This window comes from Micropterus salmoides, unplaced genomic scaffold, assembly GCF_014851395.1.
Source record: "Micropterus salmoides isolate LMB-PRFRI ecotype aquatic unplaced genomic scaffold, ASM1485139v1 Ms_hic_scaffold_14, whole genome shotgun sequence".
Classification (NCBI taxonomy): Eukaryota; Metazoa; Chordata; class Actinopteri; order Centrarchiformes; family Centrarchidae; genus Micropterus; species Micropterus salmoides.
In genome coordinates this window covers 33,093,271-33,116,162 of record NW_024040485.1, presented here as the reverse complement: position 1 = coordinate 33,116,162, position 22,892 = coordinate 33,093,271, and the positions used below count along the sequence as shown (strand labels likewise).

The following is a 22,892-nucleotide window of genomic DNA, read 5'->3' as shown; positions in this document are numbered from 1 at the left end:
CATAACTAAGGGATGGTTCAGGACTCACCTGAGCCAGCCCTAACTATAAGCTTTATCAAAGAGGAAAGTCTTAAGCCTACTCTTAAATGTGGAGATGGTGTCTGCCTCCTGAACCCAAACTGGAACCTGGTTCCACAGGAGAGGAGCTTGATAGCTGAACGCTCTGGCTCCTAGTCTACTTTTGGAGACTCTAGGAACCACAAGTAACCCTGTCTGTGAGGGTTCAGGGCTTAGGGGGGACATTGGGATTGGGCCGATGTTCGTTTGCGTTCAGCTGCCCATTCCACACCTGCGCCGTGTGTACCACAGTTGTTCTCACGCATCAGTGGTACATAACGTGTTGGGCAGTAATACTGTAATTTTACTTTTCCCAGTAAAGAGTAATGTAACGGATTACTATTTCCAAAACGGTTATATTATTACACTTAGGCTACTAATCCAAGTAATGCTGCGCTACTGAACGCACCATCCCTGACGTAAATGCTCGACCGCGCAGCAGGTCAGCGGCACCGGACCTTATTTTGTTCAAGTCAGGTGCCAAAAAGCTAAAGGAAGACTGGAGAACAGGGAGAGAGGTATTTTTGACAGCTGTAAGTAACGTTATTGCCATTATTGTGTCACAGTCTAAGATGCAAAGAACATTGTCGTCCGTTGTAAACTTTGTGCGACCAGCAAAAAGTTTTTGACCACGAAAAATTCTACATTTATACTTAGGATAAATGAAGCATCAGCTAAAGCAACACAGCAACATGAAACTCAAAAAGAAACGCCGGCCACTTCTGCCAGTAATGCCTGAACTCATCGGGAGAGAGTGGCGTTATATCACCCAGTAATAAGTAGAGTAGCTAATATAACTTTTTTAAGGAGTAACTAGTTGGTAATAACTATTATTTCTGAATAACTTGCCCGACACTGAGTTGACAATAAGGATCGGATAAATTGGTTATGTTTTGATTACAGATAGACTGATCAGCTGTTTGATCTGAGTTTCCTGAATAATATAACTGTTTCTTTAACAATTAGGCCACCAGGTCTTAAACAGGCACATCCTTTGCTGCTGTCTCTTATTCATTAAAAATAATCTATTAACTTCTACTGAAGTAATTTTAAAGTTAGTAGTTATATTATTTAGCCTAGTTATAGACTCAATTATTTCATGCTGCATGTTGCACATTTAGCAGTTGAAGTTAGATAAAAAATTAATACAAAATAATAATTATTATAGAGAGGTTGTGATGGCACAGTGGCTTAGACACTTGTCTTTGATTCCCACTGCAACACATCCACCAAATAAGTTATTGTCACAGGTCCTGCTTTACCATCTATATTTTATAATGGAGCCGCGGCCAGTTTTATCGGGTGTTAGGGGGTCTCAGTATATTTTCCTGCTTTTTTGCCCTTTGCCAATCACATGCCTGAGTAATCTAACCTAGAAGGAACAAATGCATGGAGTAGGCTTTCTTTCTGAGACAGGATGTTCCTGATGTTTACAATGTTTTGTATGTGAAAAAAGGTGGTCTTGAATTTTGCTTAATGTGAGACTTAAACGACATGTCCTGATCAAAGATAACTCCAAGATTCCTCACAGTGGTGCTGGAGGCCAGGTCGATGCCATCAAGGGAAACTATATCTTTAGATAATGCGTCACGGAGGTGCTTAGGCCCCAGAACAATAACTTCAGTTTTATCTGAGTTTAACATTAGAAAATTACAGGTCATCCAGGTTTTAACATCCTGAAGGCACATTTGAAGTTTAGCTAACTGATGAGTTTCATCTGGCTTGATCGATAGATATAACTGAGTATCATCTGCATAACAATGAAAGCTTATGGAATGTTTCCTGATAATATTGCCTAAAGGAAGCATATATAAAGTGAAGAGGATTGGTCCGAGGACAGATCCTTGAGGAACTCCATGAGTAACTTTGGCGTGCATGGAGGACTCATCGTTAATATGTACAAACTGAAATCGATCTGATAAATAGGACTTAAACCAGCTTAGAGCGGTTCCTTTAATGCCAATGAAATGTTCCAGTCTCTGCAATAGGATCTGATGGTCAGCGGTATCAAATGCAGCACTAAGATCTAATAAAACCAGTACAGAGACAAGTCCTTTGTCTGATGCAATAAGGAGGTCGTAATTTTCACCAGTGCTGTCTCTGTGCTATGATGAGCTCTAAATCCTGACTGAAAATCCTCAAATAAACTATTGCTCTGTAGAAAGTCACACAGCTGTTTAGCGACTGCTTTCTCCAGGACCTTAGAGAGAAATGGAAGGTTAGATATAGGTCTATAGTTGGCTAAAACATCCGGATCAAGTTTGGGCTTTTTCAGAAGAGGTTTAATTACAGCGACAAGTACTGTGGTACATAGCCTGTTGATAGAGATAGATTGATCACATCTAGTATAGAAGTGCTGACTAAGGGTAAAACATCTTTAAGCAGCCTAGTCAGGATGGGGTCTAAGATGCAGGTTAATGGTTTAGATGAAGAAATTATTGAAGTTAGTTGGTAAAGATTGAGGGAAGCAAAACAGTCTAAACATATATCTGGCTCTACAGCTGTTTCTAAGGTTCCTCAGTTTAGAGATAAGTCTGTGCCAGTTGAGGGCAGGTCTTGGTGGATTTTGTTTCTAATAGTTAGAATTTTATCATCAAGAAAGCAAGATGGCGCTGCTCAGGGCAGCCGTGGTATTTTGGTGCTCTCTCTTTGTTTTGTTTACATTTGTTAACTTTGCATTCTGCTGTGATACCTGGAGCCCTTTCACCAGAGAAGAGCTCATAAACATCAGGGGAACAACGCCAGTGGATTTAATTCTGACTTTTCTTGTGTCATTAGTGGAATTATTGGACATTCTGGTCAAGGCTTCACTTTCCGCTGTTCATGCGGTGAGAGGAGGAGGTCCGGTACGCTGGTGCGACTACGCCGAAGAGGACGCCGCTACAGGGAATATTTCTCTCCAATGTGCGCTCACTGTGCAATAAAATGGACGAACTTCTGCTACTGGTGAGGAAAAAAAAGAGACACTTATTCATCTTCTGTTCTGTGCTTCATGGAGACGTGGCTGTCTGGATCAATACCGGACTCCGCGCTGCAGCTGGCTGGCTTCCAGGTCTACAGAGTGGACCGCGACATGGAACTCTGGCAAAACAAAAGGTGGAGGTGTCTGTTTTTACATTAACAGTGGCTGGTGTAACGATGTGACAGTGATTCAGCAGCACTGTTCCCATGACCTGGAATATTTATTGATACATTGTAAGCCATTCTACTCCCCCCATGAGTTTGCTAGCTACTTTCTGTCGGTCTTCGGGCTGTCTCCGGTGTTCACAGACATTTTTAACACCTCACTGGAGTCATGCCATGTGCCAGCCTGCTTCAAAGTCTCCACCATCATCTCTTTTCCCAAAAAACCAAGGACCACTGGACTAAACAACTACCGACCCATCGCCCTGACATCTGTTCAGGTTCAGGTTCCTTTATTTATTCCCGTAGGTAAATTACATTCCAGAGAATAAGTTTAGGCTATTTCTCAACCATATAAACGATAACACCATACAAACAGAACAAAACACTAAAATCACACTAAAACAATCTACTCCATCTTAATACTATTCATAAAATTAATCCCTACGGGAACAAAGCTGTTATTATTTCTTTTTGTTGTACACCGCAGTACTCTAAACCGTTTGTTGGACGGCAGATACTGGAACTCATAATAAAGTGGATGAAGTCTGTAAAGTCATGAAATACTCATGCGCTGTACCTGCCTAGTATACAGCGAGGCTGGGTTCAGTAGTGGTTCCCCAATCAACCTACTGGACCATTTCACAATCTGGTTAATAGAGTTCCGACTCTTTAACGTTAAGTTCCCATACCAAGATACCAGAGAAAAGGAGAGTATGGATTCAATAAATGCATGATAAAACATAATCAACAGTGTTTTCTCAATTTGAAATTGACAAAGTTTCCTTAAAAAGAACAGACGTTAATGACCCTTTTTACACACCATTTCACAGTTGGCTTCCAAACTCAGCTTTGAATCGATGATTGTCCCAAGGTATTTGTAAGACTGCACACACTCCACTGTTTCACCCTTAATGGATGTGACTTCATGCATATAGACATTCCTTCTGAAATCAATAACCATATCCTTGGTCTTCAGTACATTTAAACGAAGGTGAGACTCCTCACACCGCTCAACAAAATCATTAATAATAGGTCCGTGACTGACAATTACAGTGTCGTCTGCGTATTTCAAAACCACACGATTTTCCAAATGACTATGGCACATATTTGTGTAGAGAATAAACAGTAGTGGAGAAAGTACACTTCCTTGTGGTGGAGCAGTGGAGGAAGTAACCTGTGAGGAGATTGTGTTATTTATTTTCACTCTTTGTGTTCTCTCAGTTAAAAAATCTAAAATCCATCTGACTAAATTATTACTCAGTTTGAACTGTTCTAAAAGTCTACTTACTAGAATGTGAGACTGAATCGTATTAAACGCAGAGGAAAAATCTACAAATAGAAGCCTTGCATGAGACCCCTTCCCCTCCAAATGTTTCAAAAGCAGATGTATCAAGGTGACCGATGCATCCTCTACACCTCTTTTTGATCTATAGGCGAACTGCATTGGATCTAATAAACACTCAGTCATCTTTAATATCTCAGATCTGTGGTTATGAAGTCCTTTGAGCACCTTGTGTTGTCCCACCTGAAATTCATCACAGACCCACTTCTGGACCCCCTGCAGTTCGCCTACAGAGCCAACAGGTCTGTCTCAGCTGAACGTGCCTGACTCCACCTGCAGGTGGATCACTGACACTGACTCCAGGACCCTCAGCACCGGTTCCCCTCAAGGCTGCGTTCTTTCCCCCCTTCTCTTCTCCCTGTACACCAACAGCTGCACCTCCAGTCACCAGTCTGTCAAGCTCCTGAAGTTTGCAGATGACACCACCCTCATTGGGCTCATCTCTGGTGGGGACGAGTCCATCTACAGGTGGGAGATCGACCATCTGGTGACCTGGTGCAGCCAGAACAGTCTGGAGCTCAACGCTCTGAAGACCGTGGAGATGGTACTTCAGGAAGAGCCCAGCTCCACCCTCCCCCATCATCCTGTGTGACTCCCCAGTCACCACTGTGGACTCCTTCCGCTTCCTGGGCACCATCATCTCCCAGGACCTCAAGTGGGAGCTGAACATCACCTCCCTCACCAAGAAGGCCCAGCAGAGGATGTACTTCCTGCTGCAGCTGAAGAAGTTCAGGCGGCCAAAGACAATGATGGTGCACTTCTACACCGCCATCATTGAGTCCATCCTCACCTCCTCCATCACCATCTGGTACGCTGCTGCCACTGCCAGGGACAAGGACAGGCTGCAGTGTATCGTTCGCTCTGCAGAGAAGGTGATTGGCTGCAATCTTCCTTCTCTTCAGGAAAGATTGCAGCTGACCCCTCCCACTCCGGACGCAAACTGTTTCAGACTCTCCCCTCTGGAGGAGGCTGCGGTCCATCAGGACCAAACCCTCTCGCCACAAAAACAGCTTCTTTCCGATGGCAGTGGGCTTCCTCAACAAGGCCCGGGTCCCCACTGTCAGTGACGCTCATGCCCCCCTCCCCAAACTCACACACACTCATACACTCTCCTGACCCCACACTTTACAACAACGCAACGCAAGCACAACTGTGCTTTATGCTCATGTTGCCAACTTTTGCACATACTTGTCAGCATTGTATTATAGTATTGTTGTATCTTTTTATATTTTTTGTATACTTGTAAACATATTTTTGATCTCCTTACTTTTTATATATTTCTATTACTTTATTATGTGTACTGTAAGTACCAATTTATACCAAGGCAAATTCCTCGTATGTAAAAATGTACCTGGCAATAAACCCGATTCCGATAAGCTTGGGAGCTATGGGAATACTTGGCTCAATAGAGCTATGACTCTCAAAGCCTGACTCAGCTGAAAGACTAAGAACAAGGCTTTCAAATCATTCATTCAAGTGTTTAAACATATTTCCATCCAGAAGTTTTGATCTGGACTATTGGATATATCGGTCTCCCACTTTATGAATGGGAGGTGAGAACCATCTGTTTAACATGTAACATGTTTATCTTTGATAATAATTTTGGGGGTGAAAGTCTGTTATCATTGGAGGTTATTCTAAGTTCGTTATCCTTAATTCTCACCTGAATTGTTGATATTCAATTCCATTATTGCTAATTCCATATTGTGCCACTAGATCCTGGAATGGAATAAAGTTACTACACTGCATTACATGCTCTAGATGTTTTATCCCTTTATCATAGTGCAATGGGGAATTTAAGTCTCCATGGGATAGGTGAAGACCCAGATATTTTGAGAAATTCCCACCAGCTGCCAGGGAAGTTATGTTAATGCTGGCATATTGAAAAGTTTGATTTCCTTACAGAATGTTTTTTGTATGTCCATCCATGATTGTTCCAGGGAGCTTAGATTGATCCATTTTAAAATATATTGTAGTCTGTTGGACAGGAAGTAATTTGCAAAATTTGGCAGTTCTAAACCACCACAATCTTTTGCTTTTTGCTGAGTTTTTAAACTGATTCATGTGGGTTTATTTTTCCACAAAAATTTTGAGATGTTTGAGTCCAGTGACTTAAACCAGACAGCAGAGGGTTTGGCCATTTTAGGTATTTTTTAGGTGGGACCATCATTTTTATGGTGGCAACTCTTCCCATGAGTGATATGGGCGATGTTGTCCATCGCACAAGGTCATCCTCTGTTGATTTAAGTAGAGGTATGTAGTTTAGCCCTGTCAGTTCTGACAGCCTGGAGTAAATATTGACACCCAGATATTTAATATTCCCTGATTGTTGCGATGTGGTAGATATACTCTGGAAATCACACATTACAGATAAAAATATGGATTTACTCAAATGAACGGAGTAGTCTAAGATGGATGAGAAGTTTGTGAATTTAGGAGGAAAAGTAAAACATCATCTGCATAAAGATTTATCCTGTGGTGTACATTTTCTGTTTGAATTCATTCAATATTTTTATTTTGTCCGATAGCAGCTGCTAGCGGCTCTATAAAAATGGCGAATAGCGAGAAAAGGGGTGGGCAACCCTGCCTGGTACCCCTCTGAAGACTAAAGCTTGGAAAAGGATGATCATTTGTCCTGACAGAAGCTCTTTGGGAACTGAATAATGTTTCAGTCACTTCCCAAATCCAAATTTATGTAAAGTATAGGGCTGGGCACGTTAATGTGTCATTAACGCATTAATTAATTAACACCAACAGTTATTTTATCGCACGTTAACGCAGTTTTTATTATTATTATTCTGAAAGTCCATTGCTCACTGGCTCTGAATACACATCCAGTCAAACCATGGGTCACAGGAGGGGGGGATGTGGATCAGCTTGCAAATCCGCCACCCAGACACAGTGGAGGGAGGCTTCAGCAGGCTACGCTAGATGCAGCGTGTGGGAGAAGTAGATAAACAAAAGCAAGACAAGCGATCAAACACCACAACGAAGTGGAGAGCTACACACTGCATGCTGTTTAGTATTGGGGAAGATGTCAGTCTTACGAACGTTCTTCAAATCACAATGTAGTCACTTGGCCCCGCGGGGTCGCTCTGCTCTTCTCAGGTGAACAACTGGAGACAAGCGCTCCGCAAGTAAACGGCGGGCGCTCTATGGATAGTAACCATGGCAATGGCTTCTGTGCGCTACACAGCTTGCTTTATTGACATTAATCTCTATATTTCTCTGTCATCATGGATCACACGGAGCGTCAGACTTCATTCAGCCAGAGAGAACGATCAACGACCGTCTACAGCGGGCCGGTCGCTACGTGATCTCCTGTCCCTGGTCCGGCCCACGTCCTCTCCGGCATGGGTTGTCGTTCGTTCCCTCTGGCTGGATGAATATTATGCATGATCCATGCACTGCTGCAGCAACATGCAACTTTCTAAATTCTTCAATCTCACGGAGAAAAGAAATGTCAGGTCGCAAACACAGCTGTTGTGTGAAGCATAAATTGTAGCAAAATGGCTAAATATGATAACATAATATCTTATATAGTAAGACAAACATGCATACTTTCGCAGTCACCCCCAGGCCTACACGCTTGCAGCTATTATTGGTTCAGCAGTAAGAATCATAGTCTGTGCCAGAAGGTGCCTGTTATGATGTTATGATCGTGACTCTAACCTAAAAAATGAATTACCTAAAAAAAGTGTATGCAGCAGGTGTTTTTGTCTTCGGAGTAAAGCTCTCAGATCAGTTCTGATACATGTACATATAATATTTTTCAGGCTTTTTTTAGGAGGTGTTTCTGTTATCATGACACGCTTCAGTACCCATAGTGCTTTGTGTTTGCCTCAGTAGCTGTCTTTGTGTTTCTTAAATCAACTTGTCAACTCAGAGATGAGTTTGTAGGTCAGTGAACAAACAGAGTGTCGCCGCTCCACCCGGCTGTGGCTGCCCTGTTTCTCCTCGACGGTTTGACCTTACCAACATCACCAGCCGCTCGGTCCTGCATTTAGAAGACTGAGGAGGAAATGGAGGAGCCTCTCAGTCTACTGGCCATTGCTCCAGTTCGTACTTGCAAACAAAGGTTTCTACATCACTCTGCCTATTGTGGAAGTGTGAAAGCAGAGCGGAGCTCCGACCTGATCCTGATATCTGAAATCAAAAATCACGTAAATAGGAGGCATAGAGGCCATCCTCAAACATACGAGTCGGTCAGGACCAAACAACAGAAGGACAACAGCTGTTTTTTTTATTTACAGCCCAAATATCATCGGACCCATCTGAGTTTCACATTTAGTCTGAATTCTTATCAGATTCTGAAACTGGACTAAATGTACAACCTCATCTCCCAAAAAGTTTACACACTGTGTAAAATGTAAATAGAAACAAAATGTGATGATGCAAAACTGATTTTTGGAAAATGATGTACCCATTTTGAATTTTACATGGTAGAGTTTCAGCTTGCATTTGTGTTCAGTGTCTTTTAACTCAGCCCATGCAGTGTAGTCCACTACAGAACTGTTTTGGATGCAGGTCACAGCCATCCAGTATTGGTTTTCAGCCTTGTCCCGTGTGTAGAGATTCTTCTTTTTATATTTATATTTCACAACTTGTCTTTTTTTGATTTCAGAGAATGGGATTTCAGTGTTTTGCACATCATCATATTTAGTTTCTATTTCCATTTTACACAGCGTACCAACTTTTGAGTTTTGGCATATTAGCTGCAAGTCTGTTATGACAATATTTCATTAAAAGCGAAATGAGCGTGTTTTTAATGTAACATAGACGTCTGAAACATTTTCAACTGCAGATCAACAAAATAACTACTGTACTATAGTGGTTCAGACTTTACAATCACAGGTCCGGTAAACTTTCTGTAAAGGTCTGGGAAATGTGAATGAGTAATAGTTTGACTTATTGATCCTTCCTCCACTCCTGTTTTTAAGATAAATGTCACGCATTCATATTTCTGGCTCTGCTGCATTAAAATGGAGGCTCTGCTCTTTATTAACCCGTTGCCATGGTGAATCGTAGTTCCATTGATGATGGCTTTTTTTCATTCCCACTCACAGTGAACGTACTCACAGCTGACTAAAGTGACCCTGATCAGCTGATGTGGACTAAGTGATAAAATGATGATAGTTTGTTTAATGATGAAGCTAAAAAGCAAATAAACAAATAAATTATATCAAGTTCACAACATTTCTTGTTTTTTTTAATAATCAAACAACAAACACAAACTGATGAACATTTTTCCATGTGGTTATGTTTCACCAGGAAAATAATTTACACTAAAACTCTCAGCTTGTAAACTGACACTTTATCCACTTCATGTACTCGCAGTTCGTTAACTGAGACTTTGTCCAGTTCATTTACTCTCAGCTCGTTAACTGACGCTTTGTCCACAGCTTGTTAACTAAGACTTCATCCACTTAATTTACTTTCAGATCGTTAACTGACGCTTAGTCCAGTTAATTTACTCTCAGCTTGTTAACTGAGACTTTGTCCACTTCATTTAATCTCAGATCGTTAACTGACGCTTCATCCAGTTAATTTACTCTCAGCTTGTTAACTAAGACTTCACCCACTTCATTTACTCTCAGCTCGTTAACTAAGACTTCATCCACTTAATTTACTTTTAGATCGTTAACTGACACTTCACCCACTTCATTTACTCTCAGCTCGTTAACTGACGCTTCATCCAGTTAATTTACTTTTAGATCGTTAACTGACACTTCACCCACTTCATTTACTCTCAGCTCGTTAACTGACGCTTCATCCAGTTAATTTACTTTTAGATCGTTAACTGACACTTCACCCACTTCATTTACTCTCAGCTCGTTAACTGACGCTTCATCCAGTTAATTTACTCTCAGCTTGTTAACTAAGACTTCACCCACTTCATTTACTCTCAGCTCGTTAACTGACGCTTCATCCAGTTAATTTACTCTCAGCTTGTTAACTAAGACTTCACCCACTTCATTTACTCTCAGCTCGTTAACTGACGCTTCATCCAGTTAATTTACTCTCAGCTTGTTAACTAAGACTTCACCCACTTCATTTACTCTCAGCTCGTTAACTGACGCTTCATCCAGTTAATTTACTTTTAGATCGTTAACTGACACTTCACCCACTTCATTTACTCTCAGCTCGTTAACTGACGCTTCATCCAGTTAATTTACTCTCAGCTTGTTAACTAAGACTTCACCCACTTCATTTACTCTCAGCTCGTTAACTAAGACTTCATCCACTTAATTTACTTTTAGATCGTTAACTGACACTTCACCCACTTCATTTACTCTCAGCTCGTTAACTAAGACTTCATCCACTTAATTTACTTTTAGATCGTTAACTGACACTTCACCCACTTCATTTACTCTCAGCTCGTTAACTAAGACTTCATCCACTTCATTTACTTTCAATTCGTTAACTGACGCTTCACCCACTTCATTTACTCTCAGCTCGTTAACTAAGACTTCATCCACTTAATTTACTTTTAGATCGTTAACTGACGCTTCGCCCAGTTAATTTACTCTCAGCTCGTTAACTAAGACTTCATCCACTTCATTTACTCGCAGCTCGTTTACTGACGTTTTGTCCAGCTCATTTACTCACTATTATACTGTTAGTCTGTACTTCAGTGAACCAAACTTTCATCAGTGTTGACTGTCTTTGGCTTTCGTCTCTTTCTGAATCTCTGCCAGGAATGTTGTGTAAATATCAACATTGAACTTATTTAATATTAATAATAATTATAAAAATAATGAATAATGATGATGTTTGGCTCCAGCAGCCGTTTGAACAGATTTCAAGTATCCTGATGTCAGATTTTTTTTACATAGGTTGACATATCAAATGTGATCCTCTCACGTTTTCTATAACAATAGAAAACAATAGACACACAATGGAATACAAAAGACAAACTACACATATAAATGTAGACAGAAAGTTTAACTTTGCAGGAGCAGTTGCATAGTATTCTCAGGTCGTTCCAATGTGGAAAAGAGTCTCTTCCAATAAGAAATACGATGCTTCATCACTAAACATAAATGCTTTATCTTGACTGGGAAAATGCTTTTCCTGCAGGAAGCAGGAAGTGTTTCTAACATCTTTACGAGCAGCCGCACTCCTCCACAATCATGTTCTCTATGTCTTTCTTGATGATCTTCTGCTCTTCGTTGTAGTACAGCATCGACATTGCGCGCAGCCTCGTCGGCACACAGCACGACTTGATGTTTTGAAAGGGGCCGTAGCCCCTCATTCGATAATGATTGATGACCGTTGAATGGAAGGAGAGGGACGAGCCGCTGATGCTCGCCATGTGGTTCAGACAGTCGCCCTCGCAGTAGTTGGCATGGTAACCAGACGGCGCTATAATCCAGTCGTTCCAGCCGATGTCTTTGAAGTTCACGTAAAACTGTCGTTTGCAGCAGACGCGTATTTTCCCATCGCACTCCAGACCTCGTTTAACTCGTCGTTGAGTTACCTCCTCCAGAGCTCGAAGCACCACCATGAGGAACGGTCGGTGTGACTGTTCTCTCGCTCGCTCGCCGTCAGCAGGCACCAGGACGGGTGTGACTCCAGCCTCGGTGCACAGCGGGCAGGAAATCCGCAGGCTGAGCGAGCTGCCCCCGCCGCTGTCCAGCAGAGTCTGAACGCTGCGAGAGATGGCGAAGGTGTGCCAGCCGCTGCGACGAGTGTCCACCATCTTCTCTGAAACACAATCATCCTCCTCCTCGCCCTCAGGACGAAGCTGCAGCAGCTGCATCATCACTTTGCCTTTCACTCGGATTCCCTTCGACACCTTCAGAAAGATCCAGACGTTCGCCTGTTCCACCACCGAGGGGCCATCATCCTCCTTCGAAATGTCAAAGGTCACCATGTTCACAGAGGCTCCTACAGCAGAGAGCACAGTTAACATGTTAGCAGGAATTACCCAAATCATCACTTTAAACAGCTGTGTTGATAAACTGAATCACCTAACTGACTTTATTTCTCTGCATGAATTCACACGCACATCCTCACATATGCTGCATGAGTCCTAAAAGGGGAAGTGGCAGATAGTTGGTGTATCGTTGGAATCCGTCTTGCCTGTCCCTCTGCAGCAGCAGTTAATCAGCTGACCTCTGGATCACGACCAACCTGTCCACTACTCTTGTGCAAGTCTGCGAATCCATGTGGAAGTTATGTGCCTTATTGCGATAGGCCACTAACACTGCCATGCCCCCTTAAAGAACACACATTTAACTTCCATGCCAGATTTCCACCTCCTGGGGCTCCACAGGGTGGGGACATTTAGTGGAAAGCGACCAGCTGACAGAGCGAGCCGTAGAGCTGCTGGTCGCCGTTGAGAAAGAAAACCTGATAACCAACAGTAACCTTTCAACACACAGAGCTTCAGCTTCACTCACTGACAAAGTGTGTTGGTACAAATGAGGTGAAGCTTTGAGTTTGAAACAGGGAGAAAGGTTTTACTGAAGGGTTGATAATAACGGAGGGAGATGTTTGAAGAACAACCTAAAGAAACGGTGACCCTGCTGTCTGAACTTTTTTGTCTTCCTGTCATTTGGATGAATGAACAAAGAAAATGTCACAAATGATAAAAGCATGAATGGAGCTACTCCTCTAAATATACTCAGCATGAGCAGAGACCCTAAAAAAAGAAAAGGCCTGGATGCAGGGAATGCTGTTAACAAGGCCACATACACACACTCTTTGTCTTTTCTGCAGAATAATTAATGAGGCCCAGATTTGTCTGAATGAGGAGATTATTTACGGCCTGAGGCCACTCGGTATGCCCCCCCCCCCACCCCTCCCCATTACTGTCCTCTAATTTCGATCCTTTGAGGTACCTTTTTAATTAAAGATCCTCTCAAAGAGAAACTATTTATAGCACAAAGCCATTCTTTACATTTGTGTAAGCAAAAAATGTGACTGGTCACGAGCTGGTTCACGTTCACAGAAACTTCACCAACATATTTAATCTTTTAAACTGAGATGGTCGTTAAACTTCCAGTTTCAGTTATTAAATAGAATGTTGGATTTATTCTGCAGTCTGTCACTGACCCTCTTCAGATCAATAAGCACATTCATCTTTTCCTGTAGCCTGTCATCTGTTGTCTTTCAGACAGCGGAATCTCCTTCAGTATGTCCAGGCTTTAAACTTCTCATGTTATTACTGAACCGTCCTCACACCTAACTTCAGATCAGTCCCAACTAGCTTTAGCACATCTGTCAGGTTTCATGTCTGAGCTGAAGCAGCGCTCTGAGCACTTGGCTCGTTACAGACGCTTTACACTGAAACCCAGAGCTTCTTCTACATGAAATCTGGAGTTTCTGAGAGGACCGAGGTCTCGGAGTCTTCCTCGCACAGATGCAGCTGACCAATCAGTGCTGCGCAGGTGTGTTCAGGTTCAGTTATGACGCTGTAAAGCAGTGGATAAATGAACTTCACCTCCACATTTCCTGTGAGAGAACAGTCGAAACAGACGAGTCAATCGATTCTGACTGTGGAAATCTGTAAACAAACTTTGAACTTGTTGGGTTTTTGTGAAGGAGCTGATAACAGCACACAGACAGGCCGGTGTGTCCAGGGCAGCTGATGGGTCTCCTGACTGATTTACACCCAGGACCAGTCCGTTAGAGACCAGGACTGTGAACCGGCTCAGAGACGCTCGTCTGTCTGTTTTTCTATTCTTTTTTGGGGGAAAGGGGGCAAAACCTTTCTGGGTTTTCTTTTTGGCAACAGATGCTGATTGTTAGCATCACCTCCTCTCTGACCTACAGTCACCCATAATCCCCCTCTGCAGGTATCTGGGTAATAACTGTGTACCTGATGTTTCTGTCAGACTCACCTGGCTCTGCGAAGGTGATGATCTCAGACGGGGGCTCAGGTGGTGTTCGGGCCCCGGGGCCCCGGCCCTCTTCCTGGATTTCTATGCTGCCATCTTCGGCCACGCGGCCAACATGCAGCTTCTTGATGGCGTTGAGCAGCGCGGCTCGAGGGACCGGGTGCGTCAGGTTGGGCCGAGCGCTCAGGTGCAGCATGTTGAGAATGTGACGCTTCACCGCCTCCACCATGTCGCTCTGTCCTCCCAACGAAGACGTGTTCCTCCTCATCTGAGACAGAGAGCAGGACGGACAGTCCGTGGACGGCGCCCCCTCTTGGAGCCGAGACACCCCGTCGACCTCCGGAGTCGGAGAGACCGCCGGAGAGGCGTCGATGAGAAGACCGACAGCTACGAAGAAGATCACGGCAAACAGACAGGACATGATGGGCTCTGACCGCCGCTGATGCTCCTGACAGTCGGCCCCTCGGACTCAGCACAGAAACAGGAAGCAGCTGTTGAACAGTTCAAGACCCTTTAGATCAAGGCCTCAGTAGAGTCCTGCAGAGTCCAGCAGAATTTAGCAACTAACAGTGAAGTTACAAATCCTGAAAGGCTGTCAGCAGAGAGGGGCACAAAGCAGGTCTGGTCTTTGAATCTGGTCCCGATTAGATCTGAGTGTTGCAGGTCTCGTCTCGTTGGATCCAGTGCTGATGGTTCTGGTCCTGATGGTTTGGTGGTCTGAGCTGAATGAACACTGTGTGCAGGGTCACTCTACTCTCCCTCTCTGCTCTGTTACTGTAATTATACCTCTCTGCCTGTTAATCCCTCCCTCTGTCCACAGAGGTATTTCCCTGAGTCACACACACTCTGGAGTGAGTAAAGTCTCTCAGAATATCTCAGGACTGTTTGTGGTGTTTCCTCCTGAATGAACGTCACGACAGAAGAGGAGGAAGGAGGGAAGAGGAGGAAGAGAGAGTGTCCCTGATTCATTCATACCCCCCCCCCCCACACACACACACACACACTGGTGAGTCAGCGCGGCGTCACCATCACCTCACGTGGAGGAGAAACTGTCGGTGTGAAATTAATTTTTAGTTTGTTGTTATAATCAGAGTCCTGAACACAGCAGATGGAGTGCGCTCAGAACAGACCGCCACACACACACAGACACACACACACACACACACACACACACACTGTGACATCAGCACGCCCTCTGCTGGTGGGAGTCAGGTGTTACAGTCCCCTCCTCACCTGAGCTGAGTCCTCTGACTCACCTTTTGTCCTCCTGTCTGTCCCAGTAACACGAAGACACTAACTGGTTTAACTTCCAGATGTTTTACTAGGAAACCTGAAATGAATTAATATGCTTTAAAAAATTCATTTTCTCCATAATAACCACCTTTGATCTCTTACTATTGGTAAAATATTATATAATATAATATATATAATAATAATAATCTTTATTTATAGAGCACTTTTCAAAATAGTGTTTCAAAGTGTTTCTTTCACTCACTAGAGCAAAGACAATAAAACACAGCAAACAAAATAACATTTGCAGTAAAAGCCAGAGGAAATTTGTGAAATTAAAATACAGTTAAAAGAAAAATAGATAATTAAAATCAACTACAAACAGGAAAGGCTCTTCAAGAGTTTGCTGACTCAGCTGCCCTGATTTCCTCATGCAGGCTGTTCCAGAGCCTCGGGGCCCCGACTGCAAACTGTCCCCTCTAGTTTTCAGTGGAGACTCTGGAACAGACAGCAGACGTCTGCCCGAGGATCTCAAGGGACGTGCTGGTGTGTCTGGGACGATTAGGTCAGAGAGATTACTGGGATTATGTTCTGCTAAAAATTCTCTATGTGTAAAAAAGAGCCAGACTTTTCCAGATAAATGAACGTCCATTACACGTCACTGCCAGAAGGGGGAGACAGAAGTTCCACTGCAGGTATATGTTTATCTAATGTATGTATATGTATACTTTCTGTTTTCATTTTCAGTTTAGTTATAATTAGTTTTTAACGTGAGTTTGCTAGTTTAGTTTAGTTTTTATTAGTTTCAGGGTTTGGGTTAGTCTTTGTGGCTGCAGGATGCCAAGCTCAGTTCAGGTTGGTTCAGTCCGGTATAGTTTAAAATACAGTCAAACATTAAAATACAAGTATAATCATTAGAAATCATGCAGACTTGATAAAAGGGATACCTTTTTAAGCTATCTGAAGCTTGTACATAGGGGCCCAAACACTAAGCACTAACACATTGTAAATACTACAAATAAATGAAGTACATGCAATCTGCACCCTGGACAGGTCCATTATGTCAGTCTCTAGCTCTGTAAATAGGTTAAATAGGTGAAATACAATTGATGGACAGCTAAGAAATGGAGGCCCCCCCTTGGAGCCACAAACGGGTCCCTTGCACCCGGAAGGACAGTATGACCGGAAGCAGTTACATTAAAATATAAACCTTTATTAATCAAAAAACTCTGTATTAAAACAACGTGAAGCACAAAGAAACAGGCTGGCTGAGATATCAATGGTCCTGTAAAACACACACTAGCTGACATGCAGTAAATATAATGACCAGCAGACAGTTAACCCAGCGCAAGGAGAGCTCACAGTCAGTGGCAAGTTTATCCCACAGCAGGATGAGCTCTAAGCCAGATTATCAGAACAGAACCAGACATAACAAAGAAAAGAAAACCACCAAGACAGACCTGCAGCCCAAACTAACCACAACTCTATATAGTTGTTGCATTCATATTACTTTGTACACATGTATAAAAGATTGTGAGGGCTGTTCTGAGGCCTTGAGCTGTTAGAGGAGGTGTCCTCAGGATCAGCTGGCTGAGAGGACGCCTCTCTGTGTTCTCCTCTCAGCAGTGGAGAGCTTTGTAACAGTAGGAGCTCACTTGCTTTTAGGTGTTTGTGAAATCTGATCTTTCTTGTTTCCTTGTTAAAAGGGAGAATTGGCCCAGTTCAGCTCGGCAGCTATTGTTGCTCAGGGTGCAGGGTTTCCATTGGGTGTTTGTTTACAAGAGGACCCCACACTTCACCACCATCCAGTAGAAGTGGTTGGATTATAGATTTGAATAGTGGCTGATTCTGTTTGAAGGCTTTTTCAGACCAGGACCAGAAAGTGTTGGTCCTGGTCTCTGAGCTCGTTAACAGGCAGGTGAAAGTTTCCTGTAGAGATAATCTTTGTTCCTAAATATGTGGAGCTGTGTGTTCTGTCAGCGGAGCCCAGTAAGAACCGGTTTCCCTGACACCTGGGTTGTTTTTGGAAGACTTGTCCAGATGAACTATCAGGGCCCAGGTCAGCAGTTTGCAGATGATCAGGTGCTGCTGAAAGGACTCCTTCGATGGAACTAGCAACATTAGATCATCTGCAAAAAGTAGGCGTTTCATTTCTTTGTCAGAGGGTGATGCCTGCTGGGAAATCTGACTTCTACTGATTCTGCCACTTCATCAATATAAATGTTAATCGTGGTGGGGGGTGGTGGGGGGGGATCACCCCTCCACTCTGGGGGGAAATCTGTTGCCATTTTAATGGCACATTTCTTATTTCCCCCCTTTTCAGTTAACTTCAGGAACAGGTCGTGATGCCAGAATGACTCAAATGCTTTTCTGAAATCTACAAAATGAGAAAATGTTGGTTTGGTGGACATGTTTATTAATGGGGGTGGGGGGGCTGTGGATGTGGTCTGTAGTTTGATGTCGTGGCAGGTAACAGAGTCTCTCCCATTGGCCACTTTGGCGTGTTGAAAAATTAGGCTTCTGACATAACAAACAAATTGCAATGTGACACTGTCAACCATCCAACCTGATGACTGGTTGCTGACGTATTGCGGTAAGCGTGTCGACTCATTTCCATTTCCGGTGCTTGTGTGTTGGTACCGTGTTGTGCTGCTCTCGTTAAATTCCAGTTACATTTGTTAGATTACAGCGGCCAACTGTTCGCTAAACACTTATTCTTTACAGTAATTTTGCCTAAGCACTCACAGTTCTTTCCATCTTTTAGTGACCGCTGTTCAATCTCATAGTTGTTCTAAAGTTTTGGTAGCTGACGCTACAGTACTTTAGCTTAGCTGTTAGCGACTTTAGCTTAGCAGCTAGCGATGGCTTCTCCTTCTCCCTCTCGCTCTCCTACTTTCTCCTGCTCGGTGTGTCAGATGTTCAGTTACTCCTCTGCCTCCTTTAGCGTTAATAGTACGTGTAATGTAGTTTATTTGTAGACATAGAGGCGAGGCTCAGTGATTTAGAAGTCCGGCTCCGCACCTTGGTAGATCAGTCTTTAGCTACTGTAGCTAGCCAGTCCCCGGTAGTCGTTGCGGAACGGCCTGAGTTAGCCTCTGGTAGCCGTCCCCCGGGATTTCCTGAGCAGCCAGGAAGGGGTGGCTGGGTGACTGTCCGAAGGAGGAATAGTCGTAAGCATTCAAAGCCCACGGGGCACCATCAACCTGTTCACGTTTCTAACAGATTTTCCCCACTCAGCGACACACCCGCTGAGAAACCAACTCTGATCATTGGCAGCTCCATTTTGAGAAACGTGAAGTTAGCGAAGCCAGCGGCCATAGATAAATGCATCCCTGGGGCCAGAGCGGGCGACATTGAGTCTTATTTGACTCCCGGTTACGCCAATCGGAGGTCACTAAGATTAATGTTGAGTCGGTGTGTACATATGCAAAAACAATGTCGGACACCGTAGTTTTCTCTGGACCCCTGCCAAATCTGACCAGTGATGACATGTATAGCCGCATGTCGTCATTCCGCCGCTGGTTGTCGAGGTGGTGTCCAGCAAACGATGTGGGCTTTGTAGATCATTGGTAGACTTTCTGGGGAAGACCTGGTCTGATCCGGAGAGACGGCATCCATCCCACTTGGGAAGGAGCAGCTCTCATTTCTAGAAATCTGGCCAAGTTTATTAGTGGACCAAATCCATGACAACCCAGAGTTGAGACCAGGAGGCAGAGTCGCAGTTTAACACACTTCTCTGCTCCTCCATTTCAGGAGTTACTTAGTGAAAATCCTATAGTGACGGTGTCTGTCCCCCGACCATCGAAATGATTTAAATCAAAGGTAAACAGAAGAGGAGCTGTGCATAAAAACCTCATAAAAATTAAAACCACAAGAGCAATAGTGCAAACGAATAGGAAAATTAAATGTGGATCTCTCTCTTCTAAAGGTGTACTAGTAAATGAACTAATATCAGATTATGATATTGATTTATTTTGTCTTACTGAAACCTGGCTGGGTGATGGAGAATATGTTAGCCTAAATGAATCCACCCCTCCCAGTCATATTAATACTCACATTCCTCGAGGCACAGGCCGAGGAAGTGGAGTTGCAGCTATCTTTGACTCTAGCCTACTAATCAGCTCTAAACCTAAACTAAACTATAACTCATTTGAAAGCCTTGTTCTTGGTCTTTCACACCCAAGTTGGAAATCACTGCAACCAATTCTCTTCATTATAGTGTACCGAGCACCTGGCCCGTATTCTGAATTCTTATCTGAATTTGCAGAGTTTTTGTCAACTTTAGTCCTTAAAACGGACAAAGTTATTATTGTAGGGGATTTTAATATTCATGTGGACGTTGAGAATGACAGCTTTAGTACTGCGTTTATCTCTCTGTTAGATTCCATTGGCTTCTCTCAGAGTGTTCCTCCCACTCTCTCAAAGGACTCCTATGCTAGTTTCAGTCCCTCCCAAATCGATCATCTTGTTGATAGTGCTGCAGGCTCGCTGCGAATGACACTCGACTCTGTAGCCCCTCTAAAAAAGAAAATACTAAAACAAAGACGGTTAGCTCCATGGTATAATACTGAAACTCGCAAATTAAAGCAAATATCGCGGAAACTTGAGAGGAATTGGCGTCCCACCAAACTGGAAAATTCTCGTTTAATTTGGCAAGATAGTCTTAAAACTTATAGGAAGGCCCTCCGTAATGCCAGAGCAGCGTACTACTCGTCATTAATAGAGGAAAATAGGAACAACCCCAGGTTTCTTTTCAGCACTGTAGCCAGGCTGACCGAGAGTCACAGCTCTATTGAGCCAAGTATTCCCATAGCTCTCAGTAGTTACAACTTCATGAGCTTCTTTAACGATAAAATTCTAACTATTAGAGACAAAATTCACCAAGACCTGCCCTCAACTGGCACCGACTTATCTCTTAACTCAGGAACCTTAGAAATAGCTGTAGAACCAGATACATGTTTAGACTGTTTTGCTTCCCTCAATCTTTACCAACTAACTTCAATAATTTCTTCATCTAAACCATTAACCTGCCTCTTAGACCCCATCCCGACTAGGCTGCTTAAAGATGTTTTACCCTTAGTCAGCACTTCTATACTAGATGTGATCAATCTATCTCTATCAACAGGCTATGTACCACAGTACTTTAAAGTAGCTGTAATTAAACCTCTTCTGAAAAAGCCCAAACTTGATCCGGATGTTTTAGCCAACTATAGACCTATATCTAACCTTCCATTTCTCTCTAAGGTCCTGGAGAAAGCAGTCGCTAAACAGCTGTGTGACTTTCTACAGAGCAATAGTTTATTTGAGGATTTTCAGTCAGGATTTAGAGCTCATCATAGCACAGAGACAGCACTGGTGAAAATTACTAACGACCTCCTTATTGCATCAGACAAAGGACTTGTCTCTGTACTGGTTTTATTAGATCTTAGTGCTGCATTTGATACCGCTGACCATCAGATCCTATTGCAGAGACTGGAACATTTCATTGGCATTAAAGGAACCACTCTAAGCTGGTTTAAGTCCTATTTATCAGATCGATTTCAGTTTGTACATATTAACGATGAGTCCTCCATGCACGCCAAAGTTAGTCATGGAGTTCCTCAAGGATCTGTCCTCGGACCAATCCTCTTTACTTTATATATGCTTCCTTTAGGCAATATTATCAGGAAATATTTCATAATCTTTCATTGTTATGCCGATGATACTCAGTTATATCTATCGATCAAGCCAGATGAAACTCATCAGTTAGCTAAACTTCAAATGTGCCTTCAGGATGTTAAAACCTGGATGACCTGTAATTTTCTAATGTTAAACTCAGATAAAACTGAAGTTATTGTTCTGGGGCCTAAGCACCTCCGTGACGCATTATCTAAAGATATAGTTTCCCTTGATGGCATCGACCTGGCCTCCAGCACCACTGTGAGGAATCTTGGAGTTATCTTTGATCAGGACATGTCGTTTAAGTCTCACATTAAGCAATATTCAAGACCACCTTTTTTCACATACAAAACATTGTAAACATCAGGAACATCCTGTCTCAGAAAGAAAGCCTACTCCATGCATTTGTTCCTTCTAGGTTAGATTACTCAGGCATGTGATTGGCAAAGGGCAAAAAAGCAGGAAAATATACTGAGACCCCCTAACACCCGATAAAACTGGCCGCGGCTCCATTATAAAATATAGATGGTAAAGCAGGACCTGTGACAATAACTTATTTGGTGGATGTGTTGCAGTGGGAATCAAAGACAAGTGTCTAAGCCACTGTGCCATCACAACCTCTCTATAATAATTATTATTTTGTATTAATTTTTTATCTAACTTCAACTGCTAAATGTGCAACATGCAGCATGAAATAATTGAGTCTATAACTAGGCTAAATAATATAACTACTAACTTTAAAATTACTTCAGTAGAAGTTAATAGATTATTTTTAATGAATAAGAGACAGCAGCAAAGGTTGTGCCTGTTTAAGACCTGGTGGCCTAATTGTTAAAGAAACAGTTATATTATTCAGGAAACTCAGATCAAACAGCTGATCAGTCTATCTGTAATCAAAACATAACCAATTTATCCGATCCTTATTGTCAACTCAGTGTCGGGCAAGTTATTCAGAAATAATAGTTATTACCAACTAGTTACTCAGCGTATACTCCTTAAAAAAGTTATATTAGCTACTCTACTTATTACTGGGTGATATAACGCCACTCTCTCCCGATGAGTTCAGGCATTACTGGCAGAAGTGGCCGGCGTTTCTTTTTGAGTTTCATGTTGCTGTGTTGCTTTAGCTGATGCTTCATTTATCCTAAGTATAAATGTAGAATTTTTCGTGGTCAAAAACTTTTTGCTGGTCGCACAAAGTTTACAACGGACGACAATGTTCTTTGCATCTTAGACTGTGACACAATAATGGCAATAACGTTACTTACAGCTGTCAAAAATACCTCTCTCCCTGTTCTCCAGTCTTCCTTTAGCTTTTTGGCACCTGACTTGAACAAAATAAGGTCCGGTGCCGCTGACCTGCTGCGCGGTCGAGCATTTACGTCAGGGATGGTGCGTTCAGTAGCGCAGCATTACTTGGATTAGTAGCCTAAGTGTAATAATATAACCGTTTTGGAAATAGTAATCCGTTACATTACTCTTTACTGGGAAAAGTAAAATTACAGTATTACTGCCCAACACGTTATGTACCACTGATGCGTGAGAACAACTGTGGTACACACGGCGCAGGTGTGGAATGGGCAGCTGAACGCAAACGAACACTAACTATTGTTACTGGTCCTATTATTAACTTA

General features: G+C 42.8%; 1 protein-coding gene across 1 annotated transcript; it reads right to left on the bottom strand.

The window, feature by feature from the left end:
• Positions 1–9,717: 9,717 nt before the first annotated feature.
• inhbab (inhibin subunit beta Ab) lies at positions 9,718–15,332 on the bottom strand. The gene is made up of 2 exons (XM_038719105.1): positions 14,374–15,332; positions 9,718–12,415 (listed from the first exon to the last, which is right to left on the bottom strand). Exons 1-2 carry the CDS (start codon positions 14,789–14,791, stop codon positions 11,631–11,633), a joined length of 1,203 nt encoding a protein of 400 aa, XP_038575033.1. The 5' UTR covers positions 14,792–15,332; the 3' UTR covers positions 9,718–11,630.
• Positions 15,333–22,892: the final 7,560 nt, after the last annotated feature.